General features: G+C 42.2%; 1 protein-coding gene across 4 annotated transcripts in view; it reads left to right on the top strand.

Moving 5' to 3' along the window:
• Window positions 1-22392, top strand: part of LOC138442697 (placenta-specific gene 8 protein-like) — a 36497-nt gene extending 14105 nt beyond the window's left edge. For 2 of the 4 annotated variants that reach the window (XM_069594562.1, XM_069594561.1), the window contains exons 2-6: window positions 2743-2900; window positions 9998-10126; window positions 12616-12740; window positions 19904-20018; window positions 22181-22392. In XM_069594562.1, the coding sequence (XP_069450663.1) occupies window positions 10027-10126; window positions 12616-12740; window positions 19904-20008 (330 nt within the window). In that variant the 5' untranslated portion in view covers window positions 2743-2900; window positions 9998-10026 and the 3' untranslated portion in view covers window positions 20009-20018; window positions 22181-22392. The remainder of the gene's footprint in view (window positions 1-2742; window positions 2901-9997; window positions 10127-12615; window positions 12741-19903; window positions 20019-22180) is intronic. The other 2 variants (XM_069594560.1, XM_069594559.1) reach the window with 1 other exon arrangement.
• Window positions 22393-22661: the final 269 nt, after the last annotated feature.

Genomic DNA, 22661 nt, shown 5'->3' with positions numbered 1-22661 from the left:
CTCCAGATGCAGATTCGGGCCTGCCATGAGGGGCTGGGTGCTGGAAAAGATCAAGAAAGGAGATGTCTTCTTAGGTGCAGCGGCTGACGGTCTCTGGGGCCGGCTACAGGGGGTTGGAGGTCAGACAGCAATGTGAGACTAATCATCTCTCTTCACTCCCAGTCTATAAACCAAAAGGGACCATTTCCTTCTCTGTCTCCTAACATCACAGTCCAGTGGTTAAGACTCTGCTTCTGATGCAGGGGGCATAGGTTCAATCCTTGGTCAGGGAACTAGAATTCCACATGCCCTGCAGCACAGCCAAAAAAAAAAAAAAAAATGTTTAAAGAAAAGAAATGACACTGTAGGGGAAGAAAAATAATTTTCCCTCTAACCATCTATCTCCTCAGCTGGAGCCCTGTAACAGAAGATAAAGAGAAAAGCAGAAGTTGATTAACTCCTATATCTCATATACATGGGAGAAAAGAAGGAAAACTGTAACTCTCAGCAGTGGCTTAGACTTCAGGCTTAAATATCATCTTCTGCTAAAAGCAAAAGAGAAGCTGGGAATGGACCAGTTATGGGGAGGAGGCTAGGTCAACAAGAATAAGGTTTGTTATGGAGAAAAGGGCCTGGTCCATCCAAGAGTTTCTTATGATTTATATCTTATTAGAGTCATTCTTCTTTTCTTGGTAGGGCAGGGAGACCACCTTACAAATGGTGATCTTCTTTCTAAATATACATTTCCCTTAAAGCATGGCTTCTACTCTCTTTCCTATCTTCTCCCAAGTCTGCTGTTTCTCAAAATAATCAGCTCAAAATAACTTCCCTGGTGGCTCAGTAATCTGCCTGCAGTTTGGGAGACCCATATTCAAGCCCTGGGTCAGGGAAGATCCCCTGGAGAAAGAACTGGCAACCCACTCCATTATTCTTGCCTGGAGAATCCCATGGACAGAGGAGCCTGGTGGGCTACAGTCCATAGGGTCACAAAGAGACTCTTTGTGACCAACTCTTTGTGACCCCATGAATTCACAGTCACGACTGAGCAACACACACACACACACACACACACACACTCCTGTAATCCTAACAAGGCCAAAATGGCATTTGGGGATGCCATTTTCTGGTTAACACTATAACTGGTCCAGTGTGACGGGGAGGCTGCAGAATTCTGCTAAAGACACATTGGAGCTGGGGGGATGGTGTGGGATGCAGACTTAGACCAGGAACTAGAAGACAGGCCTGCTGTGGGTTGCTAAGTGCTGCCGAATCTCAGAGTGATCAAAAGCAAGGCCTTCTCAACTGCCTTTATGTAACTTCCTTGTTCCAGAAATGGGTGGCATAGAACCCATGGAATGATCTGGCAGGAAGCTGAAAGCCAGAAGGAGGTGGACAGAGGAGAAAAGAGGGGATAATCAAGGGAATGAAGAGCCCTGGGAAGCCCTAGTGAATGAATGATAGGCAACAATCACCCAACCCCATCAAGACAGATCAGACTGGCTGAGAGAAACAGAGCCCATGTGAGACCCAGGCAAGTCAATGAAACTCCTTCCACGAGACAGAGGGCTTGATGGAATAGAAGAACTCTGACTTTGGCTTTAGCTGGCCTGACATTGAACCAGGCTGAGCCACTTATCTTCTCGAAGTATCAGATTTCAACACAGGAAGCAAGATTGTTGCAAGGCCAATATCACACATCAGATTGCCAAACATGGAAACTGGCAATAGAAACTGCTCAATAAATTTCAGTTTTCCTTCCTCTATCCATGAATAAACAATTATATGTTCCCAGAGGAAATGCTCTTAAATAATTAAGCTAGAAATCAAATAAACCATTGTCCTTTGGGGCATTATGGCAGGGGCGGCAGGGGTGGGGCGGGTGGTAGTGGAGAAAGGGGCCTACTGCACAACCTAGAAAAGCCCACTGTTTTCACCTCCTCACCATCACTTCCCATTCCTGTAAGTGTGGGGAGCAGTAACTGCCCCTACACTGGTATTCAGTTCAGTTCAGTCGCTCAGTCATGTCCGACTCTTTGTGACACCATGAATTCACAGCATGCCAGGCCTCCCTGTCCATCACCAACTCCCGGAGTCTACCCAAACCCATGTCCATTGAGTTAGTGATGCCATCCAGCCATCTCGTCCTCTGTCGTCCCCTTCTCCTCCTGCCCCAAATCCTTCCCAGCATTAGGGTCTTTTCGATATTACCTCATACCAAAATCCTTCTCCAACCCTCCAGATAAAATATAGGATGCCCAGTTAAATTTGAATTTCAAATAACAAATAATTTTTTTTCAGTTCAGTTCAGTTCAGTTGCCCAGTCGTGTCCGACTCTGCGACCCCGTGAATCGCAGCACGCCAGGCTTCCCTGTCCATCACCAACTCCCGGAGTTTACTCAAACTCATGTCCATTGAGTTGGTGATGCCATCTAGCCATCTCATCCTCTGTCGTCCCCTTCTCCTCCTGCCTTCAATCTTGAAATGAGTCAGCTCTTCGCATCAGGTGGCCAAAATATTGGAGTTTCAGCTTCAACATCAGTCCTTTCAATGAACACCCAGGACTGATCTCCTTTAGGATGGACTGGTTGGATCTCCTTGCAGTCCAAGGGACTCTCAAGAGTCTTCTCCAACACCACAGTTCAATGTTGCTTGGGACATAATTTTCAAATTTAACTGAATAATCTGTATTTTTGTTTTCATAAATGTGATGACTCTATTTAATCATTTAACCCTAGTTTCTGTTTTTCTCAATTTTAAACCTAGGTGTCTGCTTCCCAGATTCTTTAGAAGCCTGTGAGTAAAAAGAAAGATAGTGGCATTTCCAGATATGGGCTAGGATGTGGAGCAACTGGAACTCTCATACTGATTACTCATTACTGATGAGTAATCAGTTCTCATACTGGAACTCATTACTGATGGAGGTAGCGCCACTACTTTGGAATACTGTTTGGCACTATTTGCAAACCTTGGGACCCAACAATTGCACTCCTAGATATAGATATAACAGAGATGCATACATTGTTCCCCTAAAGATATGTACGGAATGTTCGTAGTAGTATTGTATTATCGGTAACAGTCCAGACTGGAAACAGTACAACGGTAGCATGGGTCAAGAAATTGTGGTACGTCTATAAAATGGGATATTATGCAGCAATGAGCAAAAGAAGCCAGAAATAGAAGCGTAAATAATGCTTATAGTTCAATAAATATAAGGCTCAGACACAGGCAGAATGAGCTTCTGATGTCAGAAGAAAGGAGAGAGGTTGCCTCTGGGTGGAGGGCTAGACTCCCTGTAAGAGTAAGGAGGGCTTCTGGGGTTCTATAATATCCTAGTTCTCGATTCAGGCTGTGGTTTCAAGAATTCACTTGATGAAAATTCATCAGTCATGTTTACAATTTCTATCCTTTACTGTATATAAAGAGAAGGGAACAGCTACCTACTCCAGTATTCTGGCCTGGAGAATTTCATGGATGGAGGAGGCTCGCAGGCTACAAACCATATGGTCACAAAGATTAGGACATGACTGAGCAACTTTATATTACATTTCAATTAAAGGGCTATTTAAAGAAAACAGTAGAACTGGAAAGGTTAAACTGTCAACTAGGAACAATAAGCAGAAGGAAGAGACGAGAGGCAGGTATGGCGACAAGTCCCAACAGGACTTGCCACACAGAAGAAGCATTACTGAATAGGATGTAAACACACCTGTGAGGGGACCAAGATCCCGTCCTGATCCTTGAGTTCCAGCACGTGCATTTTGAACATTTTTTAAAAAATATTTATTTATTTGGCTGCACAGGGTCTTAGTTGCGGCTTATGGGACCTAGCTCCCAGACCACGGATGGAATCCAGGCCTCCTGCACGGGAGTGCTGGACCACCAGGGAAGTCCTCACTTTGGACATTTCTGAACTCAGAAGCAAGGAGCAAGGTCTCATTCCTCATGAGGACTGCTGGTCATTGTCTGCTAGGAGACTGCATTCAACAGGCTTCAGGCTCATGTTTCGCCCCATTTTCCTTAAAACAAAATGTACTTTCAGGATGTTTAGAAATATCCTTGGCCTCTCTACACTTGTCCCCCAGTTGGGACAACCCAAAATGTCTCCAGACGTTGCCCAATGTCCCCCAGGAGTTGAAATCATCTCTGGTTGAGAACCAGTTCTGTACACATGTATTGTAAACTCCAGGTCAAGTTTTCATTGACTGATTTCAAGATATTAAAAATACATACATATATACATGCACACATTAAAAAGTAAAAAAGCAGTTAGTCACAAACTGTCTAGCTTCCTGAGACCCCAAAATTCACCTGAGAAGGGACCCTCTAGGAAAATACTGAACAGGGTTTGCTCATTTCAAGTGGTCCCTGATTGACAGAGGTCAGTGGGAAGAAGAATGAAGTTTCTGGAATCCCTTAGAACTAAATTCAAATCGCAGCCCTGCCAGTCTGTCACTTTGGACATGTGGCTTCTTTCCCTTTTACACCAATTTTTTAAAATATTTATTTATTCATTTGGCTGTGTCGGGTCTTAGTTGAGGCTCCTGAGATCTTTTTAGTTGCAGCGTGTGGGATCTAGTTCCCTAACTGGGGATCGAACCTGGGTCTCTTACTTTGGGAGGATATGCTTTTGGCCATTGGACCACCAGGGCTTATTTTCTGTGTGGCTTGTTTTCTGTTTCCTCTATCAGTGCTCTTTCTTCTGCAGCCTTGTGGGAAAACTACATACACTTTACAACTCCTACAAGTATAAAAGAAGCATGGGACGGGGGAAGTATTGTCTCCTCCAGGGCCCAGTACCACTGTTTTTATTTAACTAGCATTCATGAAGTATTTACTCTGCCAAAATTCCTTCGAAGGACTTTTCAAACATCAACTCATTTAATCTTCATGACAACTTTGTAACCTGGGTGCTATTGATATCCCCCATTTCACAGATGAGGACACTGAGGCACAGAGAGGCGAAGTAACTCACCCAAGGTCATGTAGCTAGTCACTGGGAGAGCTGGAGCCTGGGGCCAGAGTCCACGACCTTAACCACTTGATCATGCTTCTCGGTCCACTTTCTCATCTTCTGGTTCCTATAACATTTCCCATAAGATGCTCCCCATATCTTTTCCCTGAAGAGACTAAGAACAGCATGTGGAGCCAACACGCAATCTTTGAGACAAGCTACATTTTCTCGTCTATAAATTAAAGAAGTTTGACTAGCGATCATGATTTTTCCTTGGCCTTGGCACTTACTCTCCTTGCTTCAGTTTTCTTGTCTGCAGTGAAAAGAGTCTTAACAGCCTAATCCCCTGAGTGCTCTGGCCTGCTGTGAATATTAAATAGAGACCAATGTGAAGTAGGAGCCAAACATGAGAAGCATAGCACTCTATATAAGCATCAGCTATGACTGAAGTGACTTAGCAGTAGCAGTAGCATGGTCGTATCTACAACACACCACGTTCAGATTTTTTCCATCAACGTCCATTGGCACTTGGGATGCTCTCCCATGTGTATGGTGATTTGCAGCTTTCAAAATGTCTTCATGTATGTATTCTTATTTGAGCTTCCCAAACACTAGCAATGACTAAAATCCAAGCTTTCTGACTTCTAACCCATTGATCCCAGGTGCTTTTCTGTATCAATAAGTCATGCATGGACACTGCTACTTGGCAGCATTTAGTTTAAAACAGACAATGTCAGGTCACTGACACACAGGGAACATGGGGTTTAATAGACAGTCTCATCACATTAACACGACAAAGAAGAAAGTCAGATTATACTCATTTTAAAGATGCTAAAACTGACGCTCAGAGAATTTAGTTTAATTGTCTGAGAACACAGCGCAGGTGGAAAATAGATTTGAATCCAGTTTCATTTGTCTCCACCGGTTCCTAACCATGATCGAGGCCCTAGCAAGTCAGAGTGTGGGCCAGATGCCAATAGCATTGACACCACCCACGAGCTTGTTAAAAATGCGAATCTTGGGTCTCACTCTGGATCTACTGGATAAGGATCTGCTTTCTAAAAGGACGCCTTGGTGAGTCCTGTGCACATCATAATTTAAGAATCACTGATCTCTATTGCCCCTTGGTGAAGGTCTATCTCTGATATTCAGAAATGCAAAATCTATAAATAAGCACATATATGCACACATACACATCCATACACACATATATTGTAGGGTGTTTTTAAAATACACCTCTTCCCTGGTAGCTCAGACTGTAAAGAATCTGCCTCCAATGCAGGAGACCCAGATTTGATTCCTGGGTTGAGAAAATCCCCTAGAGAAGGGTATGGCAACCCACTCCAGTATTCTTGCCCAGAGAATTCTATGGACAGAGGAGCCTGGTGGGCTACAGTCCATGGGGTCGCAAAGAGTTGGACATGACTAAGAAGCTAACGCTTTCACTTTTTTTAAAAAATTTTACTTTAAGAAAGGGAATTTAGGGATTTTAAAGCAAGTGGCATGAGTCCTTGTGTTAGACTGGGAATGGAATTAATAGATACTTAATACATACCAGGACAGATGTTTTCATATATAGCAATGGCAGCATTTGCCAATTCCAGGTTTTGGGGTTTTTTTTTTAATAAATACCTCTTATTTAGGAAATTATTCACTTTTTTTTTAAGCAAACACAGAAAATTTTATCCTTACCCTAAACAACTCAACACAACAAATATATGAAGCACTAGAAGAATATTTAAGATACAATTTTTGCCCTGGAGTAATTTTTAGCTTTGGGATCTGTAGGGAAGTACTTAAGGACAGTTTTCCTTTTTGATATATTGGCTAAACTGATTTTGGTTACCTATACTGATAACCAAAACATTGGTTTTTTTTTATAAAGCAGTTCTCCGTCAAGAACATAGTCTTACTGTTACATTGCTCTTTCTTTAATAGTATACGCACACCCAGTAGCAGAAGCAGCTCTCTGTATATGTTAACTATACTGATTTTCCCAGTAAATAATTTTTAAAGTAATGGATAATTCTTTCATGAGGCCAGGGGTATATCTGTAACATTCAGAGCTGAACCACACATTACCTATACAACTTACTCTTACTTGTTAACTATGTCTTACGTATCTTGTGCCAACTCTGATCAAACAGTAGGAGCATCTGATACCCTGTCTTGTGAAGATACATCCAGCAGGAACATTCTAGGATTGATTGGCAATGTCTGCTTCGAGTGTAAGAAAGAGAGCCTGAAGTACCCTAGTACTTCCAAAAAGCAAATGTCTTTACTGTTCCTCATGCCTTCCACACTCTTTTTGCCCCCTAGGCATGTCCTCACGTTATTTTCACTGTCTAGAATGTCTATTATCTTGCCTACACAAGAATCACATACTCTCCAGTCAGCCTTCCCAAGTTTCTCCAGCACAAATGATGAAAATAAAAACCAAAAAACCAAGAACCCTGTTCCCAAATCATATGTTCAGACTTCAGCTCAGGTCCCTGGGTCAGATGTTTATCTTACACCCACCATGGGATCAAAGAGATTCACAGAATAGACTTGTTTTTTTTGCCTTTTTTTTCCCCCACTTTTATTTGTTATAATAGTTTCAGGCGAACAGCGAAGGGACTCAGCCATACATATACATGTATCCATTCTCCCCCAAACTCCCCTCTGTCCAGGTTGCCACGTAACATTGAGCAGAGTTCCCTGTGCTATATAGTAGGACCTTACTTGTACCCATTTTAAATATCACAGTGTGTACATGTCCATCCCAACTCCCTAACTGTCCTTTCCCCCACCTTCCCTCCTGCCCCCACCCCCACCCCCTGGGCAACCACACGCTTATTCTCTAATTCTGTGAATCTCTTTCTAGAACAGACTTGTTTTGATTGACGATAAATGCCACCACTTCCTCTGTGAACTATTATACCTGTCCTTCCGGGGCTATGCAAGAATCTCTGCAGTTTCAGGTCTTTTATTTCACTACTGGAGAGTCCTACATGATGAGTTCTCTTCTTCGTTTCTCCTCCTTATTCAAAGTTCTGATACCTCCCGTCTGGCTTTGTACCTACACCCAATACCAAAACAAGGCCAGACTTGCTGGATAAAAAGATTTTGAATGAATTATTCTTTTCTTTTCTTATACTCTTTTGATTTGGTTCTCAGAAAAATCAGTGGTTGGGAAAGCAGTCAAACAAATATGATGTAGATTTAAAAGCAGTCAGATTAGGCAATAAAACAGCTGGTCCCCTTCATCACTCTTACATTTTTTTTTATCAGCCCCTCTCCCTTAAGAAGCGCTTTGGTACTTATTGAATACATAGATTCCTCAATCCCTTTCTAGACTTTTTAAGTTAAATCCAAATTTCTAGGGATGTATAATTTTAAAACCCCCTCAACTGGTTCTTACCCACAGTAAATTTTTTAAAAGTAAAAGAAAACTTTGTCGATTATAAGCAAGTTTTCTATTGTATTTAAGTAAGTTATATCACAAATGTTAGCTAACAAGGTGACAGTGATTTTCTAAGACAGGATATCTGTAAACAAACCAGTGGAAAATAACTTCTATGTAGAATATCGTGTCCAACTTTGTGCGACCCTACGGACAGCAGCCCACCAGGCTCCGCTGTCCATGAGACTTTCTAGGCAAGAATACTGGAGTGGGTTGCCATTTCCTTCTCCCATTTTAATTGATAAGACTCCTTTATAAGGAGAAATACAAAACACTTCTACATAAAAACTGAAAAGTTGTGTCTTACCCTTCATGAATTTAAATTCACTCAGTTAGACAAGGGAATATTATCCATTCTCATGACTTTTAACCATCACCGCTCTGCTAATTAGTTCAGCAATATCCTGTTGCATATCTACTGTATCTATCTGTAACCGAGCATGGGATGAATGTGGTGCACAGTCAGGACTGGGAAGCACAGTGGTAGAATCTTTGACTGGAGACTCCCTTAGCAACATAGGGGAGGAAGACTGAAGGGAGCAAAGCAGCGGGAAATGTGGGTAGAGGCTGCCCTCCAACTAGTCAAGGGAAGTATTGACAGTGACCCGGGACCAAACCACAGAGCACGCAGGCTTCCCTGGTGGTCCAGTGGCTAAAACTCCTCCCTCCAAAGGCAGGGGTCCCAGGTTCAATCCCTGGTCAGGGAACTAGATCCCACATGTGCATCTAAAAATTCTGTATACTGCAACGAAGATCAAAGATCCCGTGTGCCTCAACTAAACCCAACACAGCCAAATAAATAAATACTAAAAAATAAAATTAAAATATAGAGCACGGCATAGTTAGATTCAATACAAGAAAGAGAAAGTTTTAGCGTTAGTCATTAGTGAAATCAAAGACATTTTCTCTCTTGAGAGCTCTTACTAGGTAACAGCTCACAAGACTTACCTTGATCACTGGATGAAATGTGAAAAGTATAGGGGGGACACCCTTTCCTAGTGATTTTGCAACCACTGGGTTTTTCTGTGGGACTTGAAGCCTCTTTTTTCAGAGAAACATTCACAAAGAGAAATTCATCTTTTTCTGAGTAAACTTTAGCTGTCAGGATACCACTAGTAATTAGTTGGCTAATGCTGACATTAGCCAGAAACATCTGCTTTCATAACACCAATTTTATGGAGAAGTAAACAACTTCATCTCACAGAGTTCTCCTACAGAGCAACTGAGAGAATGCCTGTGAACTTGCTTTGTAAAAACTGATTATAATGACCATTAAATGAAAATACTTCAAATGCAAAATAGTTGTCTTGAAAACAGCACACACACACACACAAATCATCTTGCTGATAAAAGAGGAATCGTGAATGGGGAAAACACACACACACACACATACACAACCAGACAACCTGAGGATGGAATCCTCATCCCTTCTCCTTTATGCTGCTTTTCTATCTTTTATATTTTTAATTCTCAAATATCAGCAATAGTCTGGAAATGTTATGCTAAGTTAGTTGAATGTGACTAACTCCAACCAAAGGAGGAGGGAAATGCTTTCTGAACTGAATGTTATATCCAACCAAAACAGTTAAGTGTTAAATAATTTTTTGGTTTTGTTTTCACAGGCAGTACCCTTTTGAACTCAGTCTTGAAAATGAACCCAGTTGTTTCGCAGCCAGGATATGGCTCTGCGGTCTCGGGGTCTAGTGACTGGCAAACCGGCACCTTTGACTGCTTTGATGACATAGGGATCTGTAAGTAAACGTAGCTGTTGCTTTCTCCTGTGCTACAATCACGCAGTCACTGCCATAACAAAAATCGCTTGCTTATCCTCTCACTGAGATCCATGTGTTATTCTAGAGATCAGCAGTCACAAGGTGGAACACCTGGGCAGACTTTACTACTGGGTGTGTTTTGTTTGTCCTGTACATAAAGACCCCTCTTGCTGTATTAACTTTAAAACAGTAGAAACCATACGAAAGTCAGATTCCGGGCACCTCCTTGGCAGTCCAGGGGTTAGGGCTCTTTGCTCCCAGTACAGGGGGCCCCGGTCAGGGAACTAAGATCCTGCATGCCACAGGACATGGTGCCCTCCCCGCTCAGATCAGATTCCACACAAAACTGTAGCTTTCTAATCTAGATTTCCAGCTTCTCTTGAAAATTTGGAAAATCTGGAAAGAGGAGTCCTCATTCTCTACTGGCAGAAGTAGCTGCTGCCAAGCTGACTTATTGTTCAGTCGCAAAGTCATGTCCGACTCTTTGGGACTCCATGAACTGCAGCACACCAGGCTTCCCTGTCCTTCACTATCTCCCGGAGTTTGCCCAAACTCATGTCCATTGAGTTTGTGATGCTATGCAATCATCTCAGTCTCTGCAACCCCCTTCTGTTGCCTTCAATCTTTCCCAGCCTCAGGGTCATTTACAAGGAGTCAGCTCTTCACATCAGGTGGCCAAAGTTCTGGAGCTTCAGCTTCAGCATCAGTCCTTCCAATGAATATTCAGGACTGATTTCCTTTAGGATTGAGTGGTTTGATCTTGCGGTCCAGGGGACTCTTGAGTCTTCTAACCCGCTTAGTTAACCCTATTCAAAGGGGCCTTCACTCTACACTTTGCCATATTCATGTCCATCATCCACTGTTGGCTAGTTTGTGTTCTTTTTTTCAACCAGTTTTATTCATTCGTTTTACCTGCCTGCCTTGAATTTATTATCCTTATCCAGATCGACCATCTGGCTTTATATCTCCCACCTCATTAGCTCCCCGTGTTTCTCCACTCTTCCCTTTACTTCCTCTTTTCCCTGCAGGGCTGAGTCTGTGTTTCCAGATTTCAGTATTCTTGTGACTCTTGTGGTCGGTCCATTTCAGGAAGCTTTCAGGTTTTTAGCTTTCCTAACCTTAAATTCTTTCACGGCACCAAACACACCTTGGTGTAAGACAATTTCCTGTTTCAGAGTCTATTGCCCAAGGGAATGTAGGCATTCTCTGTGTGGCTAGTCTTTCCACTGTCTTGAGAAAGAGCCTCTTTTGTGTGTGTGTGTATATATGATGGAAGTTCCAAATTCTGTGCAGATAGCCTTTTGCTGAAAACCATCAATCAAAAAATAAGAGTTTTCTTATCTCATCTAGGGTAGAGCCACGACAAAACTCCGCCCTAGAGTTTCTCAAAATAAGCTTGAACTCGGCACGTTTGAGAACAGTTTCCTATTTGTCACTATTTTCTTCGGTCCTTTTTTGTCTCACACAGACTCTTAAAAGTGAAATTTCAGTATGTTTTTTAAGTTTCTATGTCAATATCCCTTAACTTTTACTTGCTTCGATCCTCACGACAATAATAAAACTTTCCTCTTTGCCAGAATGAGCATCTAGAATCTGTTTCCTACCGCTTTTCTCATTTTTCCAATTATTTCTTTACTCAGTGCTTTCTGATCCTAAGCATTCTCCCACAGTTTCCAGAGGGTCGCTCAGACATTCCAACGCCACAAACTTCCTATGCCAGTATGCTCCGTATGTAAAAAAAGATAAGGAAGAAAGATACTTTGGACATGCTCAGATCAACAAGGCAGGAACGTTTTTTTTTTTTGGATGACTATTTTGATGATTTAATGAGTTAAGGTTGTCGGGGGAGAAGTTAGCAATTATTTTTAAAGCAAATTTTTTTCTAAACTTTTTATTTTGTATTGGGGTATAGCCGATTAACAAACAATGTTGTGATAGTTTTCAGGTGAACAGCGAAGGGACTCAGCCATATGTATACATGTATCCATTCTCACCCAGACTCCCCTCCCATCCTGGCAAGGCAGGCATTTTTGCCATTAAATCTGACCTGGCATATGACGAGCAAGTTTCCCCAGTGTGTGTAGGATCTAGAAGCAAGGCATAAAGAGCCAGGTGACCCCATTGTTTTCACCAAGTGTCCATCAGGGCCATTTCCTGAGTGTGTATTTTCTTGAAAGCGGTGTGTGTGTTTGCGGGTTCAGTTGTGTTCGACCCTGCAACTCCATTGACTGTAGCCCACCAGGCTCCTCCGTCCATGGGATTCTCCAGCAAGAATACTGGAGTGGGTTGCCATGACCTCCTCCAGGGGATCTTCCCAACCCAGGGACTGAACCCATATCTCTTATGTCTCCTGCATTGGCAGGTGGGTTCTTCACCACTGAGCTCCCCGGGAAGCCCGTGGAAGAGGTATGATTAAGTCACCCTCCTTACAGTCTTGCCTGATTTCTGTGATTTCACCCTGTATTCAGGTCTCTGTGGGGCTTTCTTTCCCCTGTGCCTTTCGTGTCAGATTGCCTCTGACATGAATGAATTCTGCCTGTGCGGATCAAGTGTCGCCATGAGGACAATGTATCGGACCCGATACGGCATCCCGGTGAGTCACCCACGTCCACCAGGAAGTAATCACCCAGACAGCCCAAAGGCCTTCCTTCAGTCTGAGCGCGTCTCCATGATTGCCCTCCTCACCATCATGACTTGACCCTAGCCTTTTCTCCACTGCCATCCTAAACATTTTCCCTTTAAACTAAACTTTTTATTTTGTATTGGGGTATAGGTGATAAACAATATTGTGACAATTTCAGGTGTCCAGCGAATGGACTCAGTCATACATATAAAAGTATCCATTCTCTCCCAAACCCTGCTCCCATCCAGGCTGCCACATAACATTGAGCAGAATTCCATGTGCTGCACAGTTAGCAGTGTGTACATGACTTTCTTGAACTCCCTAACTATACCTTACCCCTGCATTTTAAACTTTTTAAATGATTTATAGAGACTATCTATCTATCCCTTGGGATATATTCACAATAAAACTTTTTATTGATCCAATAGATGTGTCTCTGAAAAAGCTGCTGGAGATGAGCAAGTCAGCACAGAGTCTCTCCTGGCTTTACTCAGAGTCAGACAGTGGACTCTGCAGGGTGGGTGGCTGTTGCTTAGAAAGTCTTAGGTGAAAAATGGGTGTATATAGATCCCCCCAGAGTTGGCCCATTTTTGAGCCAGTTACCTCACTGATAACTCATAAAACAGTGTTCATTCACTCAAAAGATATTATTGAGCACCTAGAACCTTGTTAAGTCATAAGCTAGTGTTCACTCATTCAATGGGGATTTCCTGAATATGCAGAACATACCAAGGACTATTACAGATGCTAAAGACACACCAGTGAACAAAGGAAATAAAAATTCCTGTCTTCTTGGAGCTCACTTCAATTTTTTTGAGATTTTTATTTTAGCATAATTTCAGACTTAAAGTCTCTGAAATGTTACAAAGACTTCCTAAACACTCTTCACCCAGATTCCCCCAATATTTAAAAAGATACCAGATTTGATTGATTTTCTCTCTTTCTTGTCTCTATTTACCTATTCTAATTTTTTTCTGAATCATTTGAGAGTAAATTATATACTTGATACCCTATTATCTCTATTTCAGTGTGTATTTCCTAAAAACAAGGACATTCTCTTATTTTATCACAATGTGATTATCAAAAGGAATTTAACATTGATACAGTACTATTAGCTAATCCGTGGGTATTATTTGAACTTTACCAATTATCCCAATAACTTTCTTTAGATGAAAAAAAAAAAATCAGTTGTCTGGACCAGCTTCTGCCAGCCCCTGGCCTTTACTTTCTTTCTTGACTATTCAGGGCAACAAAAATGTGAAATTCTGCCCTCAGCTGAGCTGAGTAAGGGCCCCTGAGGGTTGAATGGAGATGTCTGTGGTATCTGTCTGTCCCTAGAACTGCCTCAAGGGAGTGGTGGCAAAGCTGCAGAGATGAGATGGAGATGTTGAGGAGTTAAGCCAGCTGTTTGCCCTCTCTTGAAGAAGATAGGGTAACATGGGTGTGTGTGCCCATATCACTTGAGGCACAGAGCGCCTATGGACAGTATTAGAGGGTGTAGGTGGGGAATAATCTGAAGGGAGATCTAATGATGGAAGCTGGCAGAACCTGGCAAGTGATTCTGTCAATGGAAAGTTGCAATCACGCAGGGGCTGGGAGGGTTAAGATGAACTGGGGCCTCTGGAACTGAATGACAAATGTTTGTCTTCTATAATATGGAAGATTTTCTCAGTCTTTGTCTTTTTTTTTTAATGAATACAGATCAGTTATTTCGTAGACTCAGTTTGGTTTGTCAAATGTTTCCTCATGATAAGACTTCGGTTATACTTTTGGTATCAACTCTACAAAAGTGATGCTATGGTCATCTTACACCATATGACATCAAGTTATCTCACTGTGTCTAATGTTCACTTTGATTCCTTAATTAAGATAGTGTCTGTCAAGATTCTCCACCACAAAGTTGCTATTTTCCCCTTTATAATGGATAAGGATCTTGTAGAGAGATGTAAATCAAACTTTAACCCACTAGTTCTAACATCTGTGATAGATTCTTGGCTCCATCAGTTATTACTGTGATGGTTGTCAATGGGAGAGCTTAGACACTAATGGAAGAAAACAGTTACAGTATAACTAAGAATGCTGCTGCTGCTGCTGCTGCTAAGTCACTTCAGTCTTGTCCGACTTTGTGCGACCCCATAGACGGCAGCCCACCAGGCTCCCCCGTCCCTGGGATTCTCCAGGCAAGAACACTGGAGTGGGTTGCCATTTCCTTCTCCAATGCATGAAAGTGAAAAGGGAAAGTGAAGTCACTCAGTTGTGTCCGGCTCCTAGCGACCCCATGGAGTGCAGCCTACCAGGCTCCTCGTCCATGGGATTTTCCAGGCAAGAGTACTGGAGTCGGGTGCCATTGCCTTCTCCAGTAACTAAGAATAAGTAAGAATATAATGTATATGTTGGTGATACATACAACAGAGGAAAATGAAGCAAGAAAGAGGAATTTAGTGTTGAAAGGTTCTAATTTTAAATCGCATTATCAGGAAAGACTCAGTAAGCAGGTAAAGACCTAGTCTACACCTCAGTTCAGTCACTCAGTCGTGTCCGACTCTTTGCGACCCCATGAATCGCAGCACGCCAGGCCTCCCTGTCCATCACCATCTCCCGGAGTTCACTCAAACTCACGTCCATTGAGTCCATGATGCCATCCAGCCATCTCATCCTCTGTTGTCCTCTTCTCTTCCTGCCCCCAATCCCTCCCAGCATCAGAATCTTTTCCAATGGGTCAACTCTTCTCATGAGGTGGCCAAAGTACTAGAGTTTCAGCTTTAGCATCATTCCTTCCAAAGTATACCCAGGACTGATCTCCTTTAAGATGGACTGGTTGGATCTCCTTGCAGTCCAAGGGACCCTCGAGTCTTCTCCAACATCACAGTTCAAAATCATCAATTCTTCAGTGCTCAGCCTTCTTCACAGTCCAACTCTCACATCCACACATGACTACTGGAAAACCATAGTCTCGACTAGACGGACCTTTGTTGGGAAAGTAATGTCTCTGCTTTTGAATATGCTATCTAAATAGGTTGGTCATAACTTTTCTTCCAAGGAGTAAGCATCTTTTAATTTCATGGCTGCAATCACCATCTGCAGCAATTTTGGAGCCCCCAAAAATAAAGTCTGACACTGTTTCCGCTTATACCACCCTAAATACGCTCAGTCTCTTCTCAGTATCTAAACAGTGTCGGGCCTGGTTAGTGCTTGGATGGGGGAGAAAGTAAAGACCTAAAAGGATGAGGATGACTCATCTGCGAAAGGTCCCGGCAGAGGAATGAGCTAGAGCCAAGGTCCAGAAGTAGAGCTTACCTGGAAGGTCCGAGACATAGCAAGCAGCCAGAGAGATGGAAAGGCTGGAGGTGGGGTGGGAGATGGGGAGTGGTAATAAAAGAAGATGATATCGCAACAAGACCTTGCAGACCATTTTAAGAAATATAGCTTTCATTTTAAGTAACCTAACGGCAACCCACTCCAGTACTCTTGCCTGGAAAATCCCACGGATGGAAGACCCTGGTAGGCTACAGTCCGTGGGGTCCCAACGAGTCGGACACGACTGAGCAACTTCACCTAGCTTTCATTTTAAGTGATCTGGAAAGCATTTAAAATGCTTTTAAACACAGAAGTGACCTGAAAACTTAGCCTCTCACTCATTGTAACCAATAACAATTCATCTCCCTAAGCCTTGGCTCTCTGATAAAATGGTAACAATGATACCTCCCCTAAGGTGGAGGTATCAGTAAGAGTCACAGCAGATAATGTAGGGAAAGGACTTAGCACAGCGTATGGCAAGTAGTAAGTGCTCAGTGAGTAACTATTATAATTTTTGTTCTTAGCTCAGCTGTCTCCAGGCAGCCTGCATTCCTCCCGTGGGCTTGCTCAGCTGCCTCAGCACTCCCTGTGCTCTCATTTACATCCCTCAAAAGGCAGCAGAACTTAACACGAGGGTTCTTAACTTTGTGACTGTTCCATAAACTTCCCAAAACCATACGCTAAGTGTCGGGTGTATGTACTTGTGTACATAGTTGTGTACATGGATATATGTAGTTGTGAGTATGGGAGTGAGATTCTCAAAGGGGTCCCTAAGCAGGTAGAGGAAGGAGAGCTTAGCTGAATTCTGGAGACAAGTTTCTGGAAACAGCTCAGCAAATAGCTCACTTTGGGGCTCTCTGACAAGTCATTTGTTAGCATCAGTTTTCTCATCTTTCATGAGAAATTCGTGCAAGGTGATTTCTAAGGTCTTCCTAGGGTCTAGGATTCTATAATAAGTTTTCTTGCTGTATATTATATAAGTGTATTTATAGACAGTGTATCTCTAGCTTCTTTCTTAGAACAGAACTTTAAAATGGCTAATAAACCCTAGGACTGATTTGCATAGTTCAGGTTCTCTGCTTTGTTCCCCCTTTACATCTATGCAAACATTTATAAGGCTGCCCCAGCGCAGCCTCTCTGACCTCCCCCTCCCTTCATGGACACAGACAGGCAAGAGAGCATCCCCTTATCCATGGCCACAACCTGCACAGCAGAGGAGAAAGAGAAGAAACAACCCATTGAACTCCTATGTGCTGGAATACTGCCTGGACATATATTTGCTCATATGCTGCTTCAAACGCTCTGCGGTACAGGCAGTGGTATCTCCACTTCATGGACATGAAAAGCAGGAATGAGAAAGCCTTAAGGTCATAGAACATGGAAGCACTGAAATTTGGGCTCAAGTTTTTTTTTTTTTAATTGTTACTTTATTTGTAAAAATGGAAATATAAACAAAGTTTACAATGTTGTGTTCATTTCTGTACAGCAACATGAATCAGTTCTATGTATATATATAAAAATCCCTCCCTCTTGGACCTCCCACCCACCATGCTTCATCCCACGCCTCTAGGTCATCACAGGGCACTGAGCTGACCTCCCAGTGCTGTACAGCAGCTTCCCACTAGCTAGTTTACACACGGTAGTGTATATATGTCTATGCCACTCTCTCAATCCACCCCACCCCATGGGCTCATGTTTATTCTGACTTACAGTCAGGCCTGGTTCTTCCCACTTGACCATCTTGTCTTCTCAAGTCCATGTGTCTTGAGTCACGCACCACAACTCATTCATTTGCTCAGCGATTCTGTAACCAGTCCTCATGACCAGATTTCTTTTTTTTTTTTTAAACAGCTTCCAAACGAGTGAAGCACCAGTTCCCTTTTCCAAACAGAGTGATGAAAGCAAAAATCTTTGTTTCTGGTACCATTTCCCAAGAAGCTATTCTGGGCAAGGCATTTATGTCCCTTGCTAACTTCAGCATGGTTTATACCCATAGTTCATGTCCTCTCATTTGAAAGAGGAATTTTTTTCTTCTCAGTATTCTTTATATCTGTATTATGAAACAGACTTAGAATTAGGGTGTGTTTTCTAAAGGTTTCCCTAGGTTTCTCAGCAAATAATAGTGGGACTTTTTCTCCTACAAACTTCCTGAGATAAAGACAGGCATAGACATGCTGGAACAGAAAACTAGTTACATCCTTGATGAATATTTTATTTTTTGTATTAATAACATATTATGTATATTCAATAAATGTTGGTTTAATGAAGGCTTAAAAGATGAATAAATATAAATAATGAATTGAAGCATGGAAAAAAATCAAGCACTTTGAGGAAGGGTTAAAGGATTTGGATTATTTTTCAGGGAAAAAGAAATGGCCAAGGGACCAAACTGTCTTCAAACTGAGTATCCGTTCCTCTGTCTGATGAGAGTCAAGACTTTAGATTTCTAACATGGTTGTCTCATTGTCCAGTCTTTGTCCCACACACTTTCTCCGTTAGATAAAAATCAAAATCACTACAGCAAGGAAAAAAAGTTATGAAAAGTAAATCACTTTTCTCACCACTTAGGAACTCCCAAACTTTATAGGCTAAATCTACTCTCTTTCTCTTTCCTGCTCTCTCTGTGTCTTTCTGTTCACACTGGAAATTGGGAATTGTACTAAATTTTAAAAAAAATTTTAATTTTTAAATTTTAAAAAATAAGTGATATCCAAAAATGGAGTGCAAAATATTTCAGTCGGTCAAGACACACAGTCACATAACCTGCTCATCAGATTAGACCCCTCGGATTAGCCAGTGCTGACTATACAGAGCAAGAGTCCCTTCTGGGGCATCTCTACCCATACGTCATTGAAGACTCAACTGGACCTCCCATGGAGAGGGCCTTCAAAACTCTGCAAAGCAGCTCATCCTACAGGTTTTCTAGCCACTCTTCATTCTCTGATTTCTTCTTTTGCCCATAAGGTTTATGTCCTCTCTCACTATGGACTGCCTCCCTTGCAGAACATGAGGGATGTCAATGAAAAAGATTAGAGGGATACAGGGTGGCGTGTGATCTAGCACTCCACTCACAATCAATTGGAAAAATTGGTGCATTACACAACTGGCTTTAATGGGAACCATTCCACATCAGTAAAAAATAGTAAGTAAATCAAAAGATTTTTCAAAAGGAAAAGAAATAGAGAGCTCTTCTAGAACAGATAACAGAGAACTGTGGCTATGATTGTAACCTGCAGATCACTTGAAACACGTTATTATGAAAAGGGTACTGGCTTGAGAGGAGAAAGACCAGTCGCTGCCACCAGTCTACGTGATTTAGTTAGCAAGTCAGTTAACTTCACTTGGTCATAGAAAAAATAGGGATGCGCTTCCCTGATGGCTCAGTAGTGAAGAATCCACACGCCAAGGCAGGAGACATGGGTTCTATCCCTGATCCTGGAAGATCCCACAGGCCATGGAGCAACTAAGCCCGTGCGTCACAACTATTCAGCGTGTGTTCCAGAGCCCAGGAGCCGAAACTACTGGAGCGCACACACCTAGAGCCCAGGCTCTGCAACAAGAGAAGCCACTGAAATGAGAAGCCTGTACGCCACAGCTAGAGAGTAGCCTCCGCTCACCGAAACTAAAGAGAAGCCCGATCAACGACAAAGGCCCAGCACAGCCAAAAATAAATGAATGAATAAATAAATGATTTTTATTAAAAGAAAAATAGAGATAACATGATAAACAAGTGACATAAAATGTATGTTTTAAAGAGGTTTGAAAAGTGAAACAAGGGCAGGGAATTGTGTGACTACACAGGCTACCTGTTGATCCATTTGTTTGTTTTTTAACAGGGATCCATTTGCAAGGATTTCCTGTGTCTGGCATTTTTACCGCACTGTGCCCTTTGTCAACTCAAGCGAGATATTGAAAAGAGAAAAGCAATGAATGCTTTATAAAAGATGCTTGGTAAGTTGGCGGGACTTCTTTGATTTGTGAGTAGCAAAAGGAAGTCTCAAAGGTATCTTTGATTTCTTTGGTTCTCTATCTCACAGATCCATGACATGGCCCTTGACAAAGGGAGGGCAAATGACTTTCAATGGCCAGCCTGTACCAATCAGTTGGGACTCAGCTTCCCAGAGAGCCTGGGTAGAGAGGGGCTAGCCCTGATTGGATGGGAAAGAATTCTGGGATTTCTTAGGATGTCTGCCATAGGTGGAGCGGCCATATGATGTACCAGATAAACATGCCACATATCCTCCATGTGTATCTTCACAGCATGACTGAAGGTACCAGAGATATGTGTACAACTGAACATTCATTTCCCAAAGCCCACAGCTCAGGCCCACTGCTGTCAACAGTAACCCACTGAGACGTCACACTAACCGTGACTGTGTAATGGATCTAGTGACATGTTCTTGTCACCACCACAATATTAAAAGAGTAATTCATTCTCCAAAGTGGTAGAAAGCTGCCTTAGTCTCTACGAATGAAGTGCGGACAATTCAACCAGTTATCTAAAATGCCCAAAGCTCCCGTTTAGGAAGAAGAGTACTGCCTTTTGGTGGGGATATCATCAAAGCTGGCCAGCTGCTCATATGCCTAGTTTCCTAAGCTCTCCTGGTCACATTTTTAATCTTCTTAGTTCTTCCTATTTTTCTTAGGCAAGAGGACGATGGCTTACTCAGTCCTGTCTTTCCATCTCTTACTGCCAATCCCATGGAATTTATCATCCAAGTTTTATTTTCACCTGGAAAAGGCTGTTCTCTAAAAGTCCTATCTCCCGAGAGGTCTTTGAGAGCATTTGATCAGGATACTGCATTCAGCTGTGTGAACGGTTGGCATGGGCGCAATCTGTCTCTCTCCCAGCTCTTTTGCCACATGCAGCACAAAATTATGTCCTCTTCATGAACGTTTTAGCTCATTTCTTTTAGTGCCATTTTAGTATCTTAGTATTTGTCTTCTGACTGCTTTCCTCAATGACTGATGTGCTTAACCCATTTACAAGCAGAGTCAAGATGGTGAGTTTTCTTATTCTTTTTCTCCCTTGTACCCCTGCCTCCTGAGACACAACTGTTGTTTCTCTTCCCAAGCAGTGATGTTTCTTTAAAGCCATTTGTTACCAATGCAATTCAGAATTTTGCCAAAGTAACCCTAGTCCCCTATATCAGTTCAGTTCAGTCGCTCAGTCGTGTCTGACTCTGTGACCCCATGGACTGCAGCATGCCAGGCTTCCTGTCCATCACCAACTCCCAGAGCCTGCTCATACCCATGTCCATCAAGTGGGTGATGCCATCCCACCGTGTCATCCTCTGTCGTCCCCTTCTCCTCCTGCCTTCAATCTTGCCCAGCATCAGGGTCTTTTCTAGTGAATCAGTTCTTTGCAGCAGGTGGCCAAATTATTAGAGCTTCAGCTTCAGCATCAGTCCTTCCAACGAATATGTATGTAGTCCCCTACATAGAATGTGGTAATTTACTGGTCCAGTCATCCAATTAATGAAAAAGATTGTTCTGGGATCTCTGCCTTTTAGAGACTCTTACCTTAGTGTGAATGATGATTCACTGACATTTGATAAGAGAAATTATCTCTGGCATTCTGTTGGTTTACCTAACAATGTAGCAACAGTACCTGACATAGCAGTCACTTAATAACTATTGTGGATGAATAAATAGATGCAACTTTCAAGCAAGGAAGCATAGTAAGCTTCCTAGACGACTCATTGAATCTTAGCCAGTGGTTGTGACTTGTTCAAATATTGGGTTGACCAAAATGTTCATAAAATCTTATGGAAAAACCTGAATGAACTTCTTGACCAACTGAGTAAACTGTACTGAACCAGGGGTCATGATTTGATATAGATTTTAAATATGTAGCAATTTGGGGGCTTCCCTGGAAGTCCAGTGGTTAAGACTCTGCACTTCCATTGCAGAGGGCATGGGTTCAATCCCTGGTCGGAGAACCAAGAGTCCATATGCCATGTGCCCAAATGAATAAATATTTAAAATAAATAAATATGTAGCAATTTGGCAATAAGATAGCAGTGGGATGAAAGTTTTGATACTTGGAACAAGGTTAATGTAAAGATGGAATTCTTTCATTGATTTGGTCTTTCTTTTTCTGATTTCTACAGGTCAAATTCACATGGTAGTGAAAGATTATGCTGCAATGAAATACTGCATCTATTCAGTGCTATCTCACCTTAAATCTTAGAAACTAATTCAGCTAATCATATGGCTTCAAATGGCTTCAAAACATTTTTAATTTTTGATTTGCTTTGAAAGAAATATATTTCTAGTGCTCTTCTCTAAGATGACTGCCATTAAAAATTAATTTCTTCAACAATTCTTGTGTCTTTAAGTACTTCATCATGGAATTAACATTCCCGTATGCTTCTGTTTTTGTTGTTATTGTTGTTGTTTGTATTAGGGTATAGCCAATTAGGGGCTTCCCAGGTGACATGAGTTTGATCCCTGGATTGGGAAGGTCCCCTGGAGGAGGGCACAGCAACCCACTCCTGTACTTTTGCCTAGAGAATCCCATGGACAGAGGAGCCTGGCAGGCTACAGTCCATAGAGTTGCAAAGAATCAGACACAACTGAAGTGACTTAGCA

Source organism: Ovis canadensis, chromosome 6 (genome assembly GCF_042477335.2).
Source record: "Ovis canadensis isolate MfBH-ARS-UI-01 breed Bighorn chromosome 6, ARS-UI_OviCan_v2, whole genome shotgun sequence".
NCBI classification, from domain to species: Eukaryota; Metazoa; Chordata; class Mammalia; order Artiodactyla; family Bovidae; genus Ovis; species Ovis canadensis.
This window is presented reverse-complemented; position numbering and strand designations above follow the sequence as displayed.